The sequence below is a fragment of the Aotus nancymaae genome, unplaced genomic scaffold (assembly GCF_030222135.1).
Source record: "Aotus nancymaae isolate 86718 unplaced genomic scaffold, 86718_ANA_hifiasm-v0.15.2.pri h1tg000003l, whole genome shotgun sequence".
Taxonomy (NCBI): Eukaryota; Metazoa; Chordata; class Mammalia; order Primates; family Aotidae; genus Aotus; species Aotus nancymaae.
The window spans coordinates 903830-926069 of NW_026988414.1; the positions used below are offsets into that span (position 1 = coordinate 903830).

The 22240-nt window shown below is 39.1% G+C and overlaps 1 protein-coding gene across 1 annotated transcript in view; it reads right to left on the reverse strand.

Annotated features, from left to right (window-relative positions):
• Positions 1 to 22240, reverse strand: part of NUP214 (nucleoporin 214) — a 101202-nt gene that overhangs the window by 50566 nt on the left and 28396 nt on the right. Inside the window, exons 17-23 of the mRNA XM_064376949.1 lie at positions 21488 to 21646; positions 17118 to 17221; positions 13775 to 13957; positions 13058 to 13143; positions 12869 to 12952; positions 3925 to 4188; positions 2624 to 2785 (exon numbers count right to left, since the gene is read on the reverse strand). Coding sequence (XP_064233019.1) covers positions 2624 to 2785; positions 3925 to 4188; positions 12869 to 12952; positions 13058 to 13143; positions 13775 to 13957; positions 17118 to 17221; positions 21488 to 21646 — 1042 coding nt within the window. The remainder of the gene's footprint in view (positions 1 to 2623; positions 2786 to 3924; positions 4189 to 12868; positions 12953 to 13057; positions 13144 to 13774; positions 13958 to 17117; positions 17222 to 21487; positions 21647 to 22240) is intronic.

The following is a 22240-nucleotide window of genomic DNA, read 5'->3' on the forward strand; positions in this document are numbered from 1 at the left end:
AGTAATATATAAATGAAAAACAAAGACATGAGCCCAAGCAGATTAGAGTTTTATCATATGAAGGAAATCTACTCTAGGTAGTTCTGCAGCACTGTGTTCAAAGGAACATCTGGCCTACTCCATTAACACAGGTGATGGAATGAGGCTTCCTGTAACTTAATCAAATGTGATACAGTAGGGGAAAAGAATTCTCTGGCCAGCTTTTCTACACCAGAGCTGAGACACCTGCCACATTGTTGGCTTGTCCTGGAAAAGGACAGCTAGAGCTAGAGGATTAACAGCATTCTGGACTCAGGATTTCTGCCACTCATTCACTCTGTCTCTCTTTAACATGTGCTTATTATGTGCCAGGCTCTGTTAGGGGCTGGGAATACAAAAGGTATCTACAGTTTCTTCTCTAAAGGAGCTCATGGCCTGGTGAGACAGACAGGCATAATGAATAAAATGTGGAAAATGGAGCTTGGACAAGAATGGTGGAAAAGGCCAAGAGGCATATATTTGACATCTACTTATCTATCTTACCAGCTTTTACTTTGTGTCTTACAATTTTAAATTGTATTCCAAAAGACTTAATGACATTCTATAATTAGTGATTAAGGAAGCCTGGGCAAAGCTTGTGGATCACTTCTAACTGTATCTCTGGCCAAGGTAAAAGCGGTATCATAAGCAGAACAGATCTGTGGTTAATTATCTTTCATTCCCTCTTTCAGAGAAGTGACCAGAACATCTTGCCTACGACTGCACATCTTTCATCTTTCACATTCAAAGGTGCCTACACCTTAGAAATTTTTGCATCCAACATGATAATGCAGATCACACCACCTCCTGCTGAGAGTGGAACAATCCTAAATCCTGGCAGATTTTAAGTTTTTACAAATCATCAACTCGATCAGCTTGATTTCAAGCCTATTCAGCACACTGGCAAGATTCTGCTTGGTCCAAGTAATATTTAAAGAGAACATCAAAGAATTCTATTTTTAGAAAGCTCAGAAGTACCTTAAAAGTTATCTCGGTTTTGTTCTTCAATATATATTTTAGATGTTTTAATAAAGGTTTTAATATTTAAATTTTTCTTTAAAATCTTTTATCACTGTTTAATGTTAATTCTTTTTGCCTAAGGTTTAACCATTATGTCTTACCCAGTCTTTTAAAAAGAACTCTAGATTGGTAACTGTTCTAAGCAGTGATAAATCTAAAAAATAATTCTACTCAGCTAAAACAAAAATATTTGGCTTATATCTGTTTCTTGACCCTGGCACTACTGATATTTTGGGACCAGATAACCCCTTGCTGTGGGGGTGTCCCACACATTTTAAAGATTTTTTTGGAGCATTCTTGGCCTCTACCTAATAAATGCCAGCAACACTGCCAACTGTTTCAGAGGGAAGTGGGGGCAGCCTCTAGTTGAGAAACTTGTGGTTTTTATAAGCCTCTACTAGCTTATAAAACTTGTGATAACTGAAGTCATCGAGACCAACTAGGCAGACTGTAAAATCCTAATGTAGAAAGTTTGGGATGATGACAAACCACTGACGAAAAGTTAAGTGCTAACTGGCTTATTAGAACTTCCATCTGTAAAAGTTAAACTTTACAATGTTACAAAAAAGTTTTCATCAGGCGCAGTGGCTCATGCCTGTAATCCCAGCACTTTGGGAGGTAGAGGTGGGTGGATCACTTGAACCCAGGAGTTTGAGACCAGCCTGGGCAACATGGAGAAATCCCATCTCTACAAAAAATCTTTGAATATTTGCCTGGTGTGGTGGTGCATGCCTGTAGTCCTAGCTATCCAGGAGGCTGAGGTGGGAAGATCACCTGGGTCCAGGAGATCACAGAGGCTGCAGTGAGCTATGATCGCACCACTGCACTCCAGCCTAGGCAAGAGAGTGAGACCCTGTCTCAAAAGAAAAAAAGAAAAGGCTTCATGCAAGATATAGTTGGAGGAGAAGAAAAAAGCTGTAGTGAAACAGAGCAGAGGGTTAGAGTTTGGGTTCTGCTACTCATTGGTGGGGTAACCTTCATCTCTCTGAACCTTAGGTTACTCAAACACAAAATGGTCATTCTTACATGTTTGTTTTGTTTTAGAGATAAGGTCTCACTATGTTGCCAAAGGTGGTTTCAAACTCCTGGCCTCAAGTGACCCTCCCACCTCAGCCTCCCAAAGTGCTGGGATTACAGGCATGAGTCACCATGCCCAGCCTAAACAGCCATTCTAATACCTACCTCTCAGGGTAGCTGGAATCTGTAAGATACTAAAAGATGATTCTAATGTTATTAGATGATCTAATTTCAAAGGCTATAATTTTAGGGCTCTAAGCAGACATTATTCAAAAGTAGGATTAGCAAGTGTATTTTTAAAAAACAAAAAACAACAACAACAAAAAAACTGATTTCCCACTTAACTAAATGTGGCAGTTCTAATCCCTCCCCTTAAAAACAATGAATTTCAGGCCTATTCTCTGCCTTCTTAGAACTCTCTCCACAAAGGGGAGAGGGTTGTCACATCAATCTCCTCTTCTGAAGGGCACCAAAGAGAGCCCACTGTTTCTTGCCACCTGCTGTCCTGGCCTGTGACTCAGACAGCTCATAATCAGCCTCTGTACACGTATGGGGCTACAGCATTTACCTGGTGTCTGACTGGCCATCTGTCGTCTGAGTGCTGCTGCGGCAGCTGCCTGGGGAGCTGAGATGGAGTGGGAAGGACTAGGTGCACCATGTTTCACGGTTTTCGTGGCAAGCATTGTGCTATCAGCCCCTTGAGGAATAATTTTGCTAGTAGATGTAGCCACTAAAAGGAAAAGAAAAATTGAGTGTGAGTGGGTAAGAGAACAGGAACATACAAAAGGTTAAATTGATAAAATTCTCTATGTTCGACTGCAGGGAAAATGCTAAAATTAGCATTAACACAGAAAAGTACCAGTGAAGTAACAGGCTGGCATCTATATCTTTTGGTTACTGCATGCAATTTGCCTACCCACCTCTACTAAGATACTTTACATGGTCATTTCCTGATACTAATTGAGATGTAACTTTTATACCAACATAGACCAAGTCCCTGATCCCCTCTCACAAATTCTCTTCATTCTAGTACCTAACACTAGTATTTTTCTCTGCTAGAAGTCACGTGGATGCAAAGCCCTGATACTGCACTGAAAGTGTGGGAGCACAACAGTGGTCAGCACAGTGAGCCAATACTGACCATGAGCACTGGAGCCAGGGAGTTCTGAGGCAGAATATGCCACAAGTCAGGCTGAAATGAGCCAGGATTTGAAAGATATGAGTGTGAATGTTGCTTTATAACTGAAGCAAACAGCCCCCTCCTTTTACTTCTGAAAAAGACCTGTTTTAAAAAACAAGCTGGCCCAGCAGAAAAGCTGTTACAGTGCATAATGTTGGAGGGCATCTACTTCCTTACAATTGGCCTAGCAACTGCTTTCAAGGGGAACACACAACTTTTGAATTAGTCTTCTAATTTCTAGAATACCAGCAGAAGTGGGCTGAGCGGCTGGGTGCGGTGGCTCATGCCTGTAATCCTAGCATTTTGGGAGGCCGAGGGAGGTGGATCACCTGAGGTCAGGAGTTCGAGACCAGCCTGGCCAACATGGTGAAACCCTGCCTCCACTAAAAATACAAAAACTAGCCAGATGTGGTGGCACATGACTGTAATCTCAGCTACTTGGGAGGGTGAGGCAGGAGAACTGCTTGAACCAAGGAGGCGGAGGTTACAGTGAGCTGACATCGCACCACTACACTCCAGCTTGGGTGACAGAGACAGATTCCATATCAAAGAAAAAAAAAAGAAGAAGAAGTAGTGGGCTGGAGCCAACCATCATATTGGTGTGATAAATATAAAACCCAGTTACAATTCCTTCATTAGTTAGAAACATCATAGGGAAAAAACAATTTCCTTTCCCACTGTTTACTTACTTGAAGTTCCCATCACACTAGGTGAAGAACCATGAACCAGGTGAGATTTACCAAAAGGTGCTGCCTGGGGCAAGAGACTGGGCTGAATGGAAGGAGTGCGAACCACAGGGGCGTGCCGAGGGGCCTGGACCACTGTCTCCTCTTCTTTACAGGATGTCCGCGCATCTTCACTCTCCAGAGACTGGGAGACAGATGAGGTTGAGCTGTCTTCATCCAAGTCTTCATAATATCTCTGAGACAGAAAGGCTGATCGAGACAGGCTAGCTACAAAAGTCCCAAATAAGACACAATTTAGACAACTCAAAGCAAGCCCAAAAGCTATGCAATTTTCACTGTTGATTAAAAAAAAAAAAATTCAACTTATAAAATGATTTAATTATTACTTATTTTAAGTGGGAGCAAGTATTGTCAAATGTGAACAAAAATGGTTTTGGGTCTTTGCTCAAATAGGGATTTGAAAAACTGAGCTGTATGAACGAGAACATCTTGGGACTGTTAAAGAATGTGAAAAAGTAAGAGACAGAATTAATGCTGGTGTCAAAGTAGAAGACCTGGAGCCCTCACCAGTAGAATAATAATATACCAGAAAAGTAACAGGCAAGTTTCCATGGTGGGGTGAACAACACACCATTACCATCACCATCCAATGATAAGCTTCTAAGAACAGGTCCAACATAACATGAAAAAGACACAATGTCCTCAGTCCTGAGTGTCTCAAACCTTTCCAGATAAATCTAATGATTCTTCTGAATCAGACAATTAGGTTTAAAAAAATTACAAGAGACTGGGTGCAGTGGCTCATGCCTATAATCCCAGCTCTCTGGCAGACTGAGGTGGGAGGACTGCTTGAAGCCAGGAGTTCAAGACCAGCTTAGGCAACATAGTGAAACCCTGTCTCTACAAAAAAAATAGGGTAACAGAGTGAAACCCTGTCCAAAAAAAAAAAAAAAGGGAGGTCAAGGCGGGCAGATCACAGGGTCAGGAGTTCAAGACTGCCTGGCCAATATGGTGAAACTCTTTCTCTACTAAAAAATACAAAAATTAGCTGGGTGTGGTGGCATGTGCCTATAGTCTCAGCTACTCCAGAGGCTGAGGCAGGAGAATCGCTTGAACCCAGGAGGTGGAGATTGCAATGAGCTGAGATTGTGCCACTGTAGTCCAGCTTGGGCAACAGAGGCCAAAAAAAAAAAACCAAAAGAGAAAATAGAATTCAGTAAGGCCTTATGTCATGTTTCTTTCTATCATAAATTTCAGAATGCAAGTAAATACTTCCTATATATTGGGAAAAACAAAAACCAAAGAACCTAGTCCTTTTTCTTCCCTCCCCCAAGTTATTTAAAATGGCTTTGCAAAATATTTATTGACTTTTGTGTCCTATGTGCACATGGCTCTGCAAGATTTTACTGTCACAATGTAAGTATAACATACACAAATGCCTCTGAAAACCAATGTTATGTGCTACGGCTGTCCTATCCAATTTGGTAGCCACTAGCCATATGTGGTTAAATTTAAAGCAATTAAAAGCAAATTAATGAAAAATCAGTTCCTCAATTGCACTAGCCACATTTCATGTACTCTACAGCCACATATGGCTAGTGGCTACCATGCTGGACAGCAAAGATAAGAACATTTCCATCATCACAGAAAATTTTCCTGTGAGATAACAACTAGGTACTGTTTTAAGCCACCAAGTTTGTGATAATTTGTTATGACATCCATAGGAAACGAATACAAACCCATGTTCTCTTGGGCCCAAACTGCTCTCCACGATTTTTCTAAAATCCTACTGTAGTTCCTGACAGTAACAATAAAAGATGACTCAAATAATCACATCACCTTCAAGAACTAGACAGAAAGAGACACTGGAATAACTATGTAACCTCCAAGGTCCCATATAACATGGGGGTTCTCTTAGATCCTTCCTTCATCTTTCTGATGCAATTCACTTGCCTTCAGTGGAGGCAGCCCCATGAATTGAAAGATGCAATGGCCATGCTCACTCACAGAAGCTTGCAGCATGGACTGCTCACTATGCCAACGGTGCTGCCTCCACCATTAATGAGTGCTGCTCTCTGCTGTGATCAAGGATGCAGTTAACTGCCTGGCATTAGAAAGAGGGTCCCACTGAAATTTAAAGAATCTTATTTTGTTTACACTCTACTCTAGTTCAGATTAGAAAAGGTAGAAACCCACATGACTGAGGGCAGGGAAACAAAAGGATAGAAGTCATATGAGCATCTCAGTAGATGCCGCAAACCTCACATTTTAGGATGAACTGTCGAAAGCGTTCCTTTTGAAATTAAGGATAGATGCACAACACTTTTATGCTGAACTGGAGGTTCTAGCCAGTGAAATCAGGTTAAAAATAATAATAATAATAAAAGAACTGTAAAGGCAGACACATCACCATTAGTATGCATGGAAGATATCATTGTTTCCATAGCTACAAGGCCAAGAAATAGCTACAGATGCGTTAAAATAAAGGAATTCTGCCAGGTTGCTAACTATAAGTAAATATACATAAATCAACTGTATTTCTCTATACTACACCCAACATAAAACATAAAATTTAAGGGAAAAAGTCTACCATCATAAAAGCATCAAAAATACTAAATTTTTACCAATAACTCTAACAAAAGATTCATGTCTCTCACATGCATAAAACACTAAGAGAAATTAAAGAACACCCAAATATACAAATATGTACCCAGGTCGGGAACTGAGAGTACACTACTGCACAAATGTCAATTCTCAAGTTGATCTAGAGACTCAATACAATTCCAATCAAAATCTCAACTTTCCTTTGAAGGCTGAGGAAGACAAAATCCGCCCCCGCCTCTCTCTTTTTGAGACAGAGTTTTTGCTCTTGTTGCCTAAGCTGGAGTGCAATGGCGTGATCTCGGCTCACTGCAACCTCTGCCTCCGGGATTCAAGCGATTCTCTTGCCTCCCTCCTCTTTTATTGTGGTAAAATACACATAACAAAATGCACCATCTTAACCATTTTTAAGTGTACAGTTCCATGGTATAAATACATTCATAATGTTGTATAACCATGACTACCATCTACCTTCAAAATGTTTTCATCTGAAGCTTCGTCCCCTTGAAACACTAACTCCCCATTCTCCCTCCTCCAGCTTCTGGCAGCTACCATTCTAGTTCTGTCTCTATGGTTTTGACTACTCTAGGTACAGGGAGGTGGAATTTAACAAGACAATTTAAATGTTAATATGAAAATGTAAAACACCAAGAAAGCCAAAACATTCTAGAGCAGGGGTCAGAAAACTACAACCATAGGTCAGCTGTCTCTTTTTAGAAATATAAAGTTTTGCTGAAATACAGACATGCCCCTTTCATCACATGGTCTGTGGCTGCTCTCCCATCACAACAGCAGAATTAGGCAGGTGCAATGGAAACCACAGTGCCTGCAAGCCTCAACTATTCTCTAGCTGGCCCTTAAGGAAAAATCTGCTAACCCCTACTCTGGATTGTAGAACTTTCTGCAATGATGAAATGTTCTTTTTATGTGTTTCCCACTACAGTAGGCACTATTCACATGTGCCTCCTGAGCACTTGAAATGTGGCTACTGGGATTGCAAAACTAAACTTTAAATTTTATTTATTTTTCTTTTTAAAATGTATGTATTTAATTGAGACAGTGTCTAACTACTCCTTGTCCAGGCTGGTCTCGGAACTCCTAGGCTCAAGTGATCCTCCTGCCTCAGCCTCCTCAAGCAGCTGGGATTATAGGCATGCACCACCTTGCCTTGCAATTTTATTTAATTTAAATGTAAAACAGAGTACCGTATTGGACAGAACACCTCTAGAATCTAGCAAGAGAACAGTATTGAGACTTATTTGAGCATGAATTAAGACACTGTGGCAGCAGTGCTTTCTAATCATTGTATGAGACCAACAAACATACATGTATATGCATAAATGATTTATAATAGAAGTGGCCCTGCTAAGCAGGGAGGAGAGTCTTTTCAATAAACAGTGTTAGGACAAGCAGATATCTAAATGCAAAAAAATGACACGAGCCATACCTTATATCACACACAAAAATCAATTCTTGATAGCATAAAATATGGTGTATCTATACAGAGGAATACTGTTCAACAATAAAAAGGAATGAACTACTGATACATGGTATACATGAGGGAACAACAAAAACATACTAAGTGAAAGAACCCAAACATTATCAGACTCCATAATATACGCAATTTCTTTTTTTTCTTCTTCTTTTTGTGTCTTGAGAACATACGCAATTTCTTTAAAAAGGCAGATCCACAGAGAAAGAAAGCAGATCAGTGATTGCTTGGGTGGAACAAAAATTGACTGCAAACAAGCATGGGGAAACTTTTTAAGTGATGGAAATGTTCTAGGACTGAAATGTGGTTATGGCTATACAATTCTGTAAATTTAGTAAAAATCATCCAGCTGTATACTTACAACAGGTGAGTTTTATATGTAAATTATACCTCAGTAAAGTTTTTTTTTTTTTTTTTTTTAAATCAATTCCAGGTAGATAGTTGATTCAATTGTGAAAAGCAAACATTCATGTTTCTGGAAGATAGTAAAGGTACATACCTACTTTCATTACCTGGAGATAGAGGATTTCTTAAACACAACACAAAAAGTACTAACTATAAAAGAAAAGGCTGATAAATCTCACTATTTTACAATTAAGAACTTCTGCTCACTGGGCTGGGCACAGTTGCTCACACCTGTAATCCCAGCACTTTGGGAAGCCGAGGCAGGAAGATAGCATAAGGCAGGAGTTCAAGATCAGCCTGAAAAATATAGTGAGACTATGTCTCTACAAAAAATTAAAAAATTAGCTGGGCATGGTGGCCTGTGCCTGTAGTCCCAGCTACTCAGGAGGCTGAGGCAGGAAGATCGCTTCAGGCAGGGAGGTTGGGGCTGTAGTGAGCTATGACTGCACCACTGCACTCCAGCCTGGGCAACAGAGCAAGACTGTTTCTAAAAACAAAAAAGAACTTCTGTTCACCAAGACATAATTAACGGGGCAAAAAGGCAAAGTGACTATCTACAACTCACATAACCAACAAAGGCTGGTCTCCAGAATTTATAAAAACATTTACAAATCAATAAGACAGATTGATTATTCAATAATAAATGAATGAGCAAAAGATTTAATCTAGTACTCCACAAAAGAAGATATCCAGATAGTTAAAACATTTTACAAAAGAGTTCTACCAGAATAGTTAAAAGAAAAAAGACTGACAATATCAACCTGGGCAAAGATGTGGAACAATAACACTCACATACTGATGATAAAGTACAACCAGTTAGTAAAACTGCTTGGTGGAATCTATGAAAGGTGAATATATGGACAGACTATAAGACAACAACGCCACTCCTAGCTACGTAACCAAATGGAAGAGTCCACAGGTGCTCTGAGAGACATTTACAGGAATATTCAGAACAACCTTTTCTGGAATAGCTATAAACTGAAAGAAGCACATGTCCAATGGGAGAATAAACAAACAAGTGAAGCATATTCATACAATGGAATACTACATAGCAACTAAAATAACAGAGGCAACAACATGGATGCATCTTACAAGCCTGATGTGGAACAAGAGAAGCCCATTCAGAGAATAAGTGGATGGATTTATGCAGTAGGCAAAGACCAAAACACAGGCAATACCAAAGTACAGTGTTTTGGAAGGTATGCTTATACAGTACAGCCCTGAAGGAAAGCAAAGAAAAGAAGACTAAAGAGAATGACAACTCATGCAATGCAAAATCCTGGATTGGATCCTAGATCCAATCAACCTGTAGGGGGTAAGTGGGATAGCTGGCAAAATCTGAGTATCAACTGTCTATGAGATAATTGTATACGTTAAATTTCCTAAACCTGTGAACTGTATTATGGTGTGTAAGAGAACACCTTTGTTCTTGGAGAACACGTGCTGAAATACTTAGGAGTAAGGGGCGTTTGTCTTCAACTTATTCTCAGATACTTCAGCAACAATCGTGGCAAACATCAGTAAACGTATGGGTGAGGGTTAAGTGGGTGCTTACTGCACTCTTGCAATTGGAAGTTTCAGTTTTTTTCAAAATAATAAATTAAAAATAACAAAAAATGTCAAATTGGAAAAAAAAGGCAAAGGCAAAACTCTCACATAAGCCCATATAATGGTGTCTTAGGGGAGGAAGGAAAATTGGGGTATGAAGAGGGATTCTAAAAAATGTCAAGGCCGGGCGTGGCGGCTCAAGCCTATAATCCCAGCACTTTGGGAGGCCGAGGCGGGTGGATCACGAGGTCAAGAGATCGAGACCATCCTGGTCAACAAGGTGAAACCCCGTCTCTACTAAAAATACAAAAATTAGCTGGGCATGGTGGCACACCCCTGTAGTCCCAGCTACTCGGGAGGCTGAGGCAGGAGAATTGCTTGAACCCAGGAGGCGGAGGATGCAGTGAGCCAAGATCGCGCCATTGCACTCCAGCCTGGGTAACAAGAGCGAAACTCCGTCTCAAAAAAAAAAAAAAAAAAAGTCAATATTCTGTTTCATGACCTGGGTAAGGCTACAGGGATAGATGTTTTTGTTTTGTGCACTTTATGCGTGTTGTATTTAACAATTTTAAAAATTAAAAGTGTTTCCATGCTGAGTTATTCTTCCCAGCATGCACACTAATATTAAATGAGTATCATGTGCAGTTATCTGTCTCATGTCTGAATTCCTCCTCTTAAATAAAAGCTTCTTGTGGGCAGAGGCCATGTTTCTCTTACTTAACACTGCCTGTAACAAACTAGGCAATCATATTTGTTGAATGAATAAATAAGTAAATTACATATATCTCACTTCTAAGGACTCTATCTAAATATATAATCTGATATGGGCTAAAGATTTGTGAACAAGGATGTTCTGAGTAAAATTCTGGCAACAAGATTAGCAACAGGCATTATGGCCTTCTAATACAAGGAAATATTATCTTGTCATTACAAGGCATGTGTTCAAAGAATATTTAAACACAGAAGGCTGAGGAAAAGCTTATGATTTTAACTTTAAATTTTTTTTCCAATTTTTAAAATTTGGTAAAATACAACATAAAATTTACCACCTTAAGTGTTTTAAAGTGTATGCTTCATTGGTATTAGGTATATTCACATTGTGGAATCATCACCACCATCCACCTCCAGAACTATTTTCAATGTGCAAAACAGAAACGCTATACCCATTAAAAAACAACTCCCCGTGATCCCCATCTCAGTCCTTCAGGCAACCCCTATTCTCCTTTCCATCTCTATGAATTAGATGTCTCAAGATACTTCATAGAAGTGGAATCATGTAGTATTTGTCTATTTGTGGTTTATTACAGTTAGCACAATGTCCTGAAGGTTCACTTAAATTGTAACATGTGTCAAAAATTCCTTTTTTCAGGCTGAATAATAATTCCATTGTACAGACAGACATTTTGTTTATTCATTCATTCATCAACAGACACTTACATTGCTTCTGCCTCTTGGCTATTATCAATAATGCTGTCATGAGCATGGATACAAGTGTCTCTTCGAAACCTTGTTTTCAATTATTTGGGGTATATACCTAGAAGTGAAATTGCTGAATCATACGGTAATTACATTTTTAATTTTTTTAGGAACCACCAAACGGTTTTCTACAGCAGCTTTACCATTTCACATTCCCACCAACAGTGCACAAAGGTTCCAGTTTTTCCATATCTTCACCAGCACTTATTTTTTTTTTTTTTTTTTTTTAATAGTAAGGGCTCATCAATTTTAAATTAGAAAAAAAATCAAGACACAAAACTAAATGTTATAATCTCAATTTCATTTTTAAATAAATCAGATTTACATATGCAAAGAAAAAAGTCTAGAACTAAACCAAAATAACTAAAGGAGGCCATATCTGGGTTGAGAGAGAGAGAGTAATTTTTTATTTTTCTTTTTAGAAATTCTGTTGCTTAGGCTGGAGTGCCGTGGCATGGCCATAGCTCACTGCAGCCTTGAACTCCTAGGCTCAAGCAATCCTCTTGCCTCAGTCTCCCAAAGAGCTAAATTACAGGTGTGTGCTACCACACTCAGCTAATACTTTTTATTCTCCTTTATACTTTTCCATATTTTTCCTAATTATCTACTAAAAGAAGGTATATTTAGGTAAGAAAAATTTATTTAAAAATTCACTTGTCTGTGACTATTATTTATCTAATTTAGCCCTATGTGATTACAGAAAAATAAATCAGTAAGATTAAGGTTCTTTTAGTTATTCTGATTACCAAAAGCATTTGTTATTGGTATTAAAAAGTTTTAACCAAAAACAGAATCTCAAAGAAAAATTTGGATATGAGCAGTAAAACAAGGCAGTTATGCCTAAAGCTGTTTGTAACAATTTTTTTTTAATTGAAGTTATTCTTTAGATAATGGGGAAAAAATTTATTTCACCAGTTATATGGCTTCTTTTCAGCAAGTGTTTTTAACCAACATTGCTTAATCATATTTTCTTCTTCTTTTTTTCATAAAAGAAGCCTTTTTTGGCAAGGCACAGTAGCTCACACCTGTAATCCCAGCACTCTGGGAGGCTGAGGCAAGAAGATAACTTGAACCCAGGTGTTTGAGAACAGCCTGGGCAACATAGGGAGACTCTGTCTTTTATCTTTTTCTATCTGTTATTTATTTGTTTTTAAAAATGCCTTTTTTCCCAAATGCAAACTTACTCTAAACCCAACACAAATCATAAAAGTAAACCTTCTCTGGCTAAAGTAGAGGCTAGGATCCAGCTCAACATATCTCAAACCCTTATGAATCAGTGCCATATCACCTGAGGACAGCAGAAAACTGTAAAAACCAAAATGACTACCTTGCTGCTCTATCACCTATTAAACCCCCCCCCACCACACACACACACACACCTGCACCCTATCATTATGTACAGGCCCAGTTACCAGTTCTCTTTACCTGGAGCAGTGGATCTCACTGGTGGGGTCTTCCTCTTGGCCAAGAAGTTTCTCAGTTGTGCCTGTTTCATGGGGGACAGTTTAGCTGCAAGAAATCCATAAACCCATAAATGCTTAAGATTCAGTTTTTAAGATATCAGTAGCTGGAAGAGAATAAAGGGAGCTAGAAGACTGGGAAGGATGCAATTACCTGGTACTTTGGGTAAGGATTTGGCATGAGATTCTATGGTGGTTTTCAACAAAGCATTGCGCAGGCTTTCAAGGTCACTGTCAAAACTGAAACAGGACAGTGTTACATACAGACCAACTAGGAACTAAAAGATCTGAAGCTGTCGGGTGTACACTATCCTCCTAAATATAAATGCAAGACATGAGCATATCCCCAATATTCATCAACACAACATGATGGTGCCTCAATAGAAAGAGTAATTAAAATCTACGCATTTGGCCTATAAACACAAAACCATTTTGATAAACTCAAGTCAGACTGTCAATCTGCCAGGGTCTGAAAGTCCCCACATTCAAGCAGAATGGCAAATCTGGGTTTGAGAGACAAGTCAGACAACTTAATCCTATCAGTTGATTTTCAATCAAACCATGACACTATTACTATGGTATATCACTTGCTATGATATACTCAGCACCTATTTCATCAGTGTAATACTTTATAGACTTAATTTAACTCTCCAACAATCCCATGAAACAGGTATTGTCATTCCCATTTTTTAGGCAAAGAAACAAAGGATTGGAGAGGGTGAGACCCTGACCAGGATCACAAGGTGAGACACAGCAGAGTCACTTGCAAACCTACATCTGAATGACTCTAAGACTACTCCACATTACTCCCCTAAATATCTGTTCATGCATTCATTCACTCGTATTTACTGAGTGCAAGTTATCTCCACACCTGTGAATGCTGCTCTGGGAAGGCACAGCTGAGGGCAGGCTCCATGGGGAAGTCTGGTTGTAAAGGCGGAGCTGCTGAAGACTGTCCACCAGGTGATTCAGCCTCTTCCTCTGTTGATTGATGATTTCCCGGTTGTTGGCTAGGGTGTTAAACAGTGTCTCTCGCTCTGGCACAAGTAGGTGCCTGTTGACAACCATGGAAAATAATTAAACATGAATGTTCAAGTAAAGGAATCTCTCGCTAAAAAACAAACAAAGACTATGATGGTAATAGTGAAAATGACAAAATGGAGAACCAAGAGTAGACAAGAACCATCAAGAAATTACTAGAAAATAAAAAAGAGATGAAAGCCTAATAAAGATAAAAAGTAATGTGGAGAAAACAGCTGGAAACAGGTAGGCCAGGCCTATAGCCAAGGACAGCATAAATTAGGTGAAATCTGAGAGAGACTCTAGAAAGAAAAGGGCAGGAATGAGGTGCAAGTCAGCAACAGGGGAAAAGTCAATCAGCTTTCTAATTAGAATTTGTTTTTCTGAATGTCAATTATATTCAATTAAAAAAAAAACAGGTTCACTGAAAGTCTACAGGAGTTAGTTAATTCTTCAGACTATTGTCAAGAAATAGTGGGATAGCACAAGATTTAGTATCAGGGAAGTAATCTGCCCCAAAGAACTAAAACAAGACAGGGACAACAGGAGCTGCCTCTGTGAAGGTCTGACTGCAGAGGGGGACAAGTCTATTTGCTTCTGCTTTTCACTAGAAATAAAGTTGCTCTGAAATTTTCTTCTACTCCATTAATTTGCAGAGGGAATAGGAAAAACTATACAAATAGAAACAAAAGGAATAATCCCACACCAGTTACAAACCAAATTTGCTTTGCTATGGTATGTCAATACAGTCATGTGCCACATAATGACATTTTGGTCAATGATGGACTATATATACAATGATGATCCTATAAGATTACAGTAGAGCTGAATTCCTATTGCCTAGTAATTTGTGCTACAATTGTCTGTAGTATTCAGTACAAAACCATGCTATACAGCAGGGGTGTCTAATCTCGTGGCTTCCCTGGGCCACACTGGAAGAAGAATGGTCTTGGGCTATATAAAATCTACTAATGCTGATGATGAGCTTAAAAAAATTGCAAAAAATCTCATAATGTTTTAAGAAAGTTTACAAATTTGTGTTGGGCTGCATTCAAAGCTGTACTGGGCCATATGCGGCCTGTGGGCCGTGGGTCGGACAAGCTTGCTGTACAGGATTGTAGCCTAGGAGCAACAGGCTATACACCATATAGCTTAGGTGTAATAGGCTATGCCATCTAGGTTTGCATAAGTACATTCTATGATGTTCACACGATGACAAAATCACCTAACAATGAAATTCTCAGAACACACCTTAAGCAACAAGTGACTCTATGTATATTCTGCCTCTTCACACAAATCATGGAATGAAAAATGCTTGCTAAAGAGAAACCTCTGGCTTTATTTCATCTTTTCCCATTATCTCTTTGAGTTCGGGGTTGACTAAGTGACTGCCTCTGGTAACAAGGTAGTTCAACATACAATTTTTATAAGGCATTTCAGACCAGGCGCAGTGGCTCATGCCTGTAATCCCAGCACTTTGGGAGGCTGAGGCAGGCAGATCATGAGGTCAGGAGTTCAAGACCAGCCTGACCAACATAGTGAAACCCCGTCTCTACTAAAAATACAACAACTAGCTGGGCATGGTGGTACGTGCCTGTAATCCCAGCTACTCAGGAGGCTGAGGCAGGAGTATCACTTGAACCCAGGAGGCGGAGGTTGCAGCGAGCTGAGATCATGCCTCTGAACTCCAGCCTGGGTGACAGAGTGAAACCCCATCTCCAAAATTAAAAAAAGGCATTTCAATAGGGTACAGAAAACAGAGAAGTGCTATCAAAATAGAAAATTGTACAGATTTAAGAATTTGAACTCTACAGAAAGGGAACTCGGAAAGCCTAAGTAGTAAATCCACAGAATTATTATAAAGGGGGAAAAAAAAAGACTGGCTTCTCTTTTAGCATCATGCACTTTATTACAAGGCTAATTTGTTAATTACCAAAGAGAAATATAACCATCAAGCAGAGCAGAATGTTACCACTATCAGGTTAGGCCATTATTTCCCTTGTGGGAAAGCAAACCGTATGGTTGAACATGAATCAGAACGAAGTGCGTGAGCTGGTTGTCTAATGGGGCCCCACTGCCCATGGAGACAAGTGCTCCAGTCCACAGAATCCTCCCCTTAGATAGTGGGGGAGGAGGGCTTCTCACTTCTATCTCCTCACACCTATCTATGCTCCAAGCTGAGGGTCCTCCAGTTGGGATTTCTAGCCTTTCTCCACATAACAAAATGTAACTTACTGAATTCAGCTTACTAAATTATAAGCGTATTCTAGTCCTGTCCCTGACGTCACACCCAGGTTGTCCCACTGAAAGTACATCAAATGGACCATTTCTTGGTTTGTTTTCACACTGGGCTAACTAATCTATTAATTAAGTGTAGGTGTTTCAAAAATCTAACATTTCAGGGCTGATCTGTTTTTCACATTTCTAATGGGCACTTCATGTTCTCATGGTACACCGCATTCTATTCCTTGTGGAAAATATGTGGCTTAAAACCAAATATCTAGGGATAAAAAACTATGCTAAAAAGTTTCCCATTCCTTTGCCATCGTTCCTCTTATCCTTTTAACTATCCACACTAATTACAAATATTTTCTCAAAAACAAAATTTGGAATATACGGAAGAGTGCTAAGGAAAATTTTCCTTAATCCCGTTTTGCAGATATGACTGTAAGTATTTTGATACATCTATTTACTTTTGTACCTCCACATTGTTATTAGCCAATATGCTTTTGCCTTTTTACTTATTAAATTTTTATATTACATCTAATAATTATAGTGAAATAATTATATATTCTATACATTTTATAGAAGATAGGAAATATATTTAATATATTAAATAATTTCTTGGAGAACATGCTAGTCAATGGTTACAGGGTATTCTGTAATTAAGAAAAAAAAAGTGACCATATTTAGCCACTCCTGTACCTTAAGATAATTAGGTTGAATGCAAATTTTCACTATCATAAATTATAGTTTATATAGTTTATATTTATATGCTGCAATATATAAATTCCTTTATGTAATTATTGTGAGCATCATTTGTTTTTTCTGTAGAAAAATATTTCTAGAAGTAGAATGACTAGGTTAAAAAGAATGAACGTTTGCAGGGATTTTCATATGTTCCTAAATCACCTTTCTAAAATGGCAATAGCAATATCTATTCCAACCCATTGCAGATGAGAGATCTCACTCGCCTTTGTTTTTTCTTTTGTTCCAGATGCCGATCCCACTCCAAGTCTAGAACATCATTCACATCTTGGACAGCAAATTTCACATACTGGTGAAGGCGCCGAATTTCCTATGAGAAAAAAATTAAAAGGCAAATGACTTGTTTTTCTGATAGTTTGGGGAAGATGTATCAAAACAGTCAAAAGAATTCTAAAACACTTCTATATTAAGAACCATAATAAACAAGGAAAACAGAATAGGTTTTAATATGATCATTAAAACTGTATAATTAAAATGAGGCCGGGTGCAGTGGCTTATACCTATAATCCCGACACTCTGGGAGGCCAAGGCAGGTGGACTGCTTGAAGCTAGGAGTTCAAGATCAGCCTGGGCAACAAAGCAAGACTCTGACTCTAATAATGTAAAACAAAAAAAAAAAAGTTACATAAAAAAACTTTAGAGAGAGATCCAAGATGGCTGATGATTAGCAGCTCGGGCATGTACCTCCCAGTGAAAGCGCAAAGAACGAGAGGACGCCACACTTTCAGACGAATATTTGTTGCTCACGGACCAGGAGATTCCCAGTGGAGAAGCCCCACGGGTCGCCAGGGCGACTCTTGTGGCCGGCGTGGTGGTTTTGCTGGTGCCTTAGCACGCCAGTTCTTGGTGCAGAGTCCGGAGATTCCCGGGCAGAAAAGCACCATCAATCTTAACACCACTGTTTTGGCCGGCTCAGTGGATTGCTCAGATCTCGGCGCAGGGAATCAACAAGTTGGACGTCAGAGACCCAGTTAGAAAGCCGGTAATTATAAAGACGACAGATGGACAAATATATAATGAAGGGAAGAAACCAGCGTAAAAAGGTAGAGAATACTCAAAATCAGAATGCCTCTCCCTCTACAGGGGATTGCAATTCCTCATCAGTAACGGAACAAGGCTTAATAGATTACACGTGTGTTCCAATAACAGAAGCAGGTTTCAAAACGTGGGTGATAAGAAACTTCTGTGAATTAAAAGAACTTGTTCTAACCCAATGCAAAGAAACTAAGAACCTTGAAAAAAGGTTTGACGAAATGTTAACGAGAATGGACAATTTAGAGAAGAATATAAGTGAATTGATGGAGCTGAAAAACACAACACGAGAACTTCGCGAAGCATGCACAAGTTTAAACAGTCGAATTGATCAAGCAGAAGGAAGGATATCAGAAGTCGAGGACCAGCTCAGTGAAATGAAACAAGAAGACAAGAATGCAGAAAAAAGGATGAAAAGGAATGAGCAAAGTCTCCAGGAAATATGGGACTATGTGAAAAGACCTAATTTACGTTTGATAGGTGTACCTGAATGTGATGAAGAGAATGAATCCAAGTTGGAAAATACTCTTCAGGATATCATTCAGGAAAATTTCCCCAACCTGGCAAGGCAGGGTAATATTCAACTCCAGGTAATACAGAGAACACCACAAAGATATTCTTCAAGAAGACCAACCCCAAGGCACATAATCGCCAGATTTATTAGGGTTGAAATGAAGGAGAAAATACTAAGGGCAGCCAGAGAGAAAGGTCAGGTTACCCATAAAGGGAAACCTATCAGACTTACAGCAGATCTCTCAGCAGAAACCCTACAAGCCAGAAAAGAGTGGGGACCAATATTTAACATCCTTAAAGAAAAGAACTTTCAACCCAGAATTTCCTATCCAGCCAAACTAAACTTTATGAGCGAAGGAAAAATTAAATCTTTTGCGAACAAACAAGTACTTAGAGAGTTCACCACCACCAGGCCTGCTTTACAAGAGCTTCTGAAAGAAGCACTATACATATAAAGGAACAACCAATATCAGCCTTTCCAAAAATATATCAAAAAGCAAAGAACTTTAACACAATAAAAAATTTACATCAACTAATGGGCAAAACAGCCAGCTAGCATCAAACGCCGGTATTAAACCTATATATATTTTAATTGGATAAAAAGCCAAAACCCATCGGTATGCTGCATCCGGGCCCATCTTACATGCAACAATACACAAAGACTCAGAGAGAAGGAGGAAGATTTACCAATCAAACAGAGAGTAAAAATAAACTAATAAACAAAAAGCAGGAGATGCAATTCTCGCCTCTGATAAAGTAGACTTTAAAGCAACAAAGAACAAAAGAGGCGAGGAATGACATTACATAATGGCAAAAGGATCAATGTAACAAGAAGAGCTAACGATTCTATAGATCAACGAGATAGAAAATTAACAAGGATATTCAGAACTTGAACTCAGACCCGGAACAAGTAAACTTAATAAACATTTATAGAACTCTCCACTTCAAATACACAAAACATACATTACCACCTCACACCTATTCCAAAGGTGACTATATAATTGGAAGTAAATCACTCCTCAGTAATCGCATAGCATTTCATAGGTTTAAATTAAATATTGGTTGGCTGTTTGTTTGTTATCTTCTTCCCTTATTCCTTCCTGACTACATCATTAAGTATAATTACCAGTATAAAAGAGCTTTTCAATACTCATTACTAAATTGCATTCTAGCCTGGGCAAGAAAGCAATACTCCCATTCTCTCTCCCTCTTTCTTTTCCTTCTCCCTCCTCCCCATTCTCTCTCTCTCTTTCTCTTCCTTTTTCCTCCTTCCTATTCTCTCTGAAAAAAAAAAAAAAAAAACAAAAAAACTTTAAAATAAAAAACAAAATCGGCTGGGTGCAGTGGCTCACGCCTGTAATCCCAGCACTTGGGGAGGCCAAGGCAGGCAGATCATTTGAGGTCAGGAGTTTGAGACCAGCCTGGCTAACATGGTGAAACACCGTCTCTACAAAAAATACAAAAATTAGATGGACGGGGTGGTAGGAGCATGTAATTCCAGCTACTTGCGAAGCTGGAGCACGAGAATTGCTTCAACCTGGGAGGCAGAGGTGGCAGAGAGGTGGTACAATGTAAAGGGAAAAAGAATGGGTGTGTCTGCCTAGGCCCCCAGGGAACAAATGTTCTTGCTTAATTCTCATTTCTTCTCAGCTCCTATGAAGTATCTCAACATGGTCAGGGAATTTTCCATTCCATTCTGGTACTCAGACAGTGCATCCATTTAGTTTTTGCTCTCCCATCCATAAAATTAACTGTAAAAGACAAAACAGTGCTGAAAGTAATTCTAAACTTATCTATTCACAGCAGAGAACATGTAAGTCATCTTCCCAAGTTGAGAAATACTCATTTGTTTGCAAAAGCAAAGAACAGTATCAGCACTAACAACTGAATCTAGCATTATTTAACATTTTAGCTATTTAACTTATTATAGGCCTGCAATAATTTTATTTACGTTTTGGGTGACTGCTAACCTTCATGGTTAACTTGATTCTCAAAAATTAAAAACAGGCCAGGTAGCTGGGCATGGTGGCTCACGCCTATAATCTCAGCACTTTGGGAAGCTGAGGTGGGTGGATCACCTGAGGTCAGGAGTTCGAGATTAGCCTGGCCAACATGGTGAAACCCCATCTTGACTAAAAATACAAAAATCAGCTGGGTGTGGCGACACATGCCTGTAATCCTAGGTACTTGGGAGGCTGAGGCATGAGAACCACTGGACACGGGAGGCAGAGGTTGCAGTGAGCTGAGATTGCACTATAGCCTAGGCAACACAGCAAGACTCTGTCTCAAAACAAAAATACAGGCTGGGCATGGTGGCTATAATCCCAGCACTTTGGGTAGCCAGGATGGGTGGATCACTTGAGGCCAGGAGGTTGAGACCAGTCTGGCCAACATGGTGAAAGGCCATCTCTACTAAAAATATAAAAATTAGCTGGATGTGGTGGCACACACCTGTAATCCCCAGCTACTCCAGAGGCTGAGGCAGAAGAATCACTTGAACATGGGAGGTGGAGTTTGCAGCGAGCCGATATGGCGCCACTGCACTCCAGCCTGGGCAACATAGTGAGACCCTGTCTCCAAAAAAAATAAAAATAAAGTGGGGGGGGGGAGGGCACAAGAAGAAAACTAAATAAATAAAATTAAAAAAAGAAAAGAAAAAAATTAGTTGGGCGTAGTGGTGGTGCACACCTGTAATTCTAGCTACTTGGGAGGCTAAGGCAGGAAGAACTGCATGAACCCAGGAGGCAGAGGTTGCAGTGAGCCAAGATCATGCCACTACACTCCAGCATGGGCAACAGAAGACCCTGTCCCCAAAAAAAAAAAAAGTATTAAAAAAAATTACATAATTACATGAAGTATATCGTTTTCTTAGACACGGTTAGGAAAGTTTATGCGAAGTGTGGTAAATTATAAGCAGAAAATTAACAACTTCATAAAGAGCCATCATCCAAATCTATACACAAAAAAAGACAGCAATTGTTACATGAGTTTGTTTTTAAATCTTTTAAATAGATTTACATAGATCTCCTACCTGAAGCTGAGCTTCGCTCTTGGGATCCAGCGGTCTTTTATAAAGCAAATGGAGATATCCAGAGTCACGATTTCTTTCATTTTGTTCTCTGGCTTCCTCAACACCAGCAAAGCCCTCAAGTAAAGTTGTTTTCAGGCTACTTATATCTCCATGAAGCGACTAGAAAAAGTACAATAATGTGTTGATACAAAAAGTTGTTAAGTCCAAACCTTTCTGTTTAGATCAAGGAAGCTGGTGTTTCTCAAACACTGAACACAATGGACATCTGATTATATTTAAGTCATGTAAAAAAAAGAATTTAACTGCTTATAAAGACACTTTTTTTACATTTATTTTTCATCCCCATTAAAAAAACTACATGCTAATTACTGAAAATGTGGAAAACACAAAACCATGGACAGTAGCTACAATACTATTATGTGAAGATAATTACTGCTAATACTCTAAAGAACTTTTCTCTTTCCAAACATGCTATTTAAGACCGGAACTCTGGAATCAGACAGTCTGAAACAGAATGCTGGCACTACCACTTGCTAAGTGGGTGACTATTGACAAATTTACCTAAGCCTCAGTTTTCTGACTTGCAAAATTGAGAGGTTAACAGTATGCATGACACAGGAAAGTTGTGAGGATTCAGTGAGATAATACAAGTGATGTGTTTGGCACAGTGCCTAGCATACAGTAAGAAATAATAATAGTAACAATAATTAACACTATTAACACCAAACATTTAATATTTTCATACTGTGTATG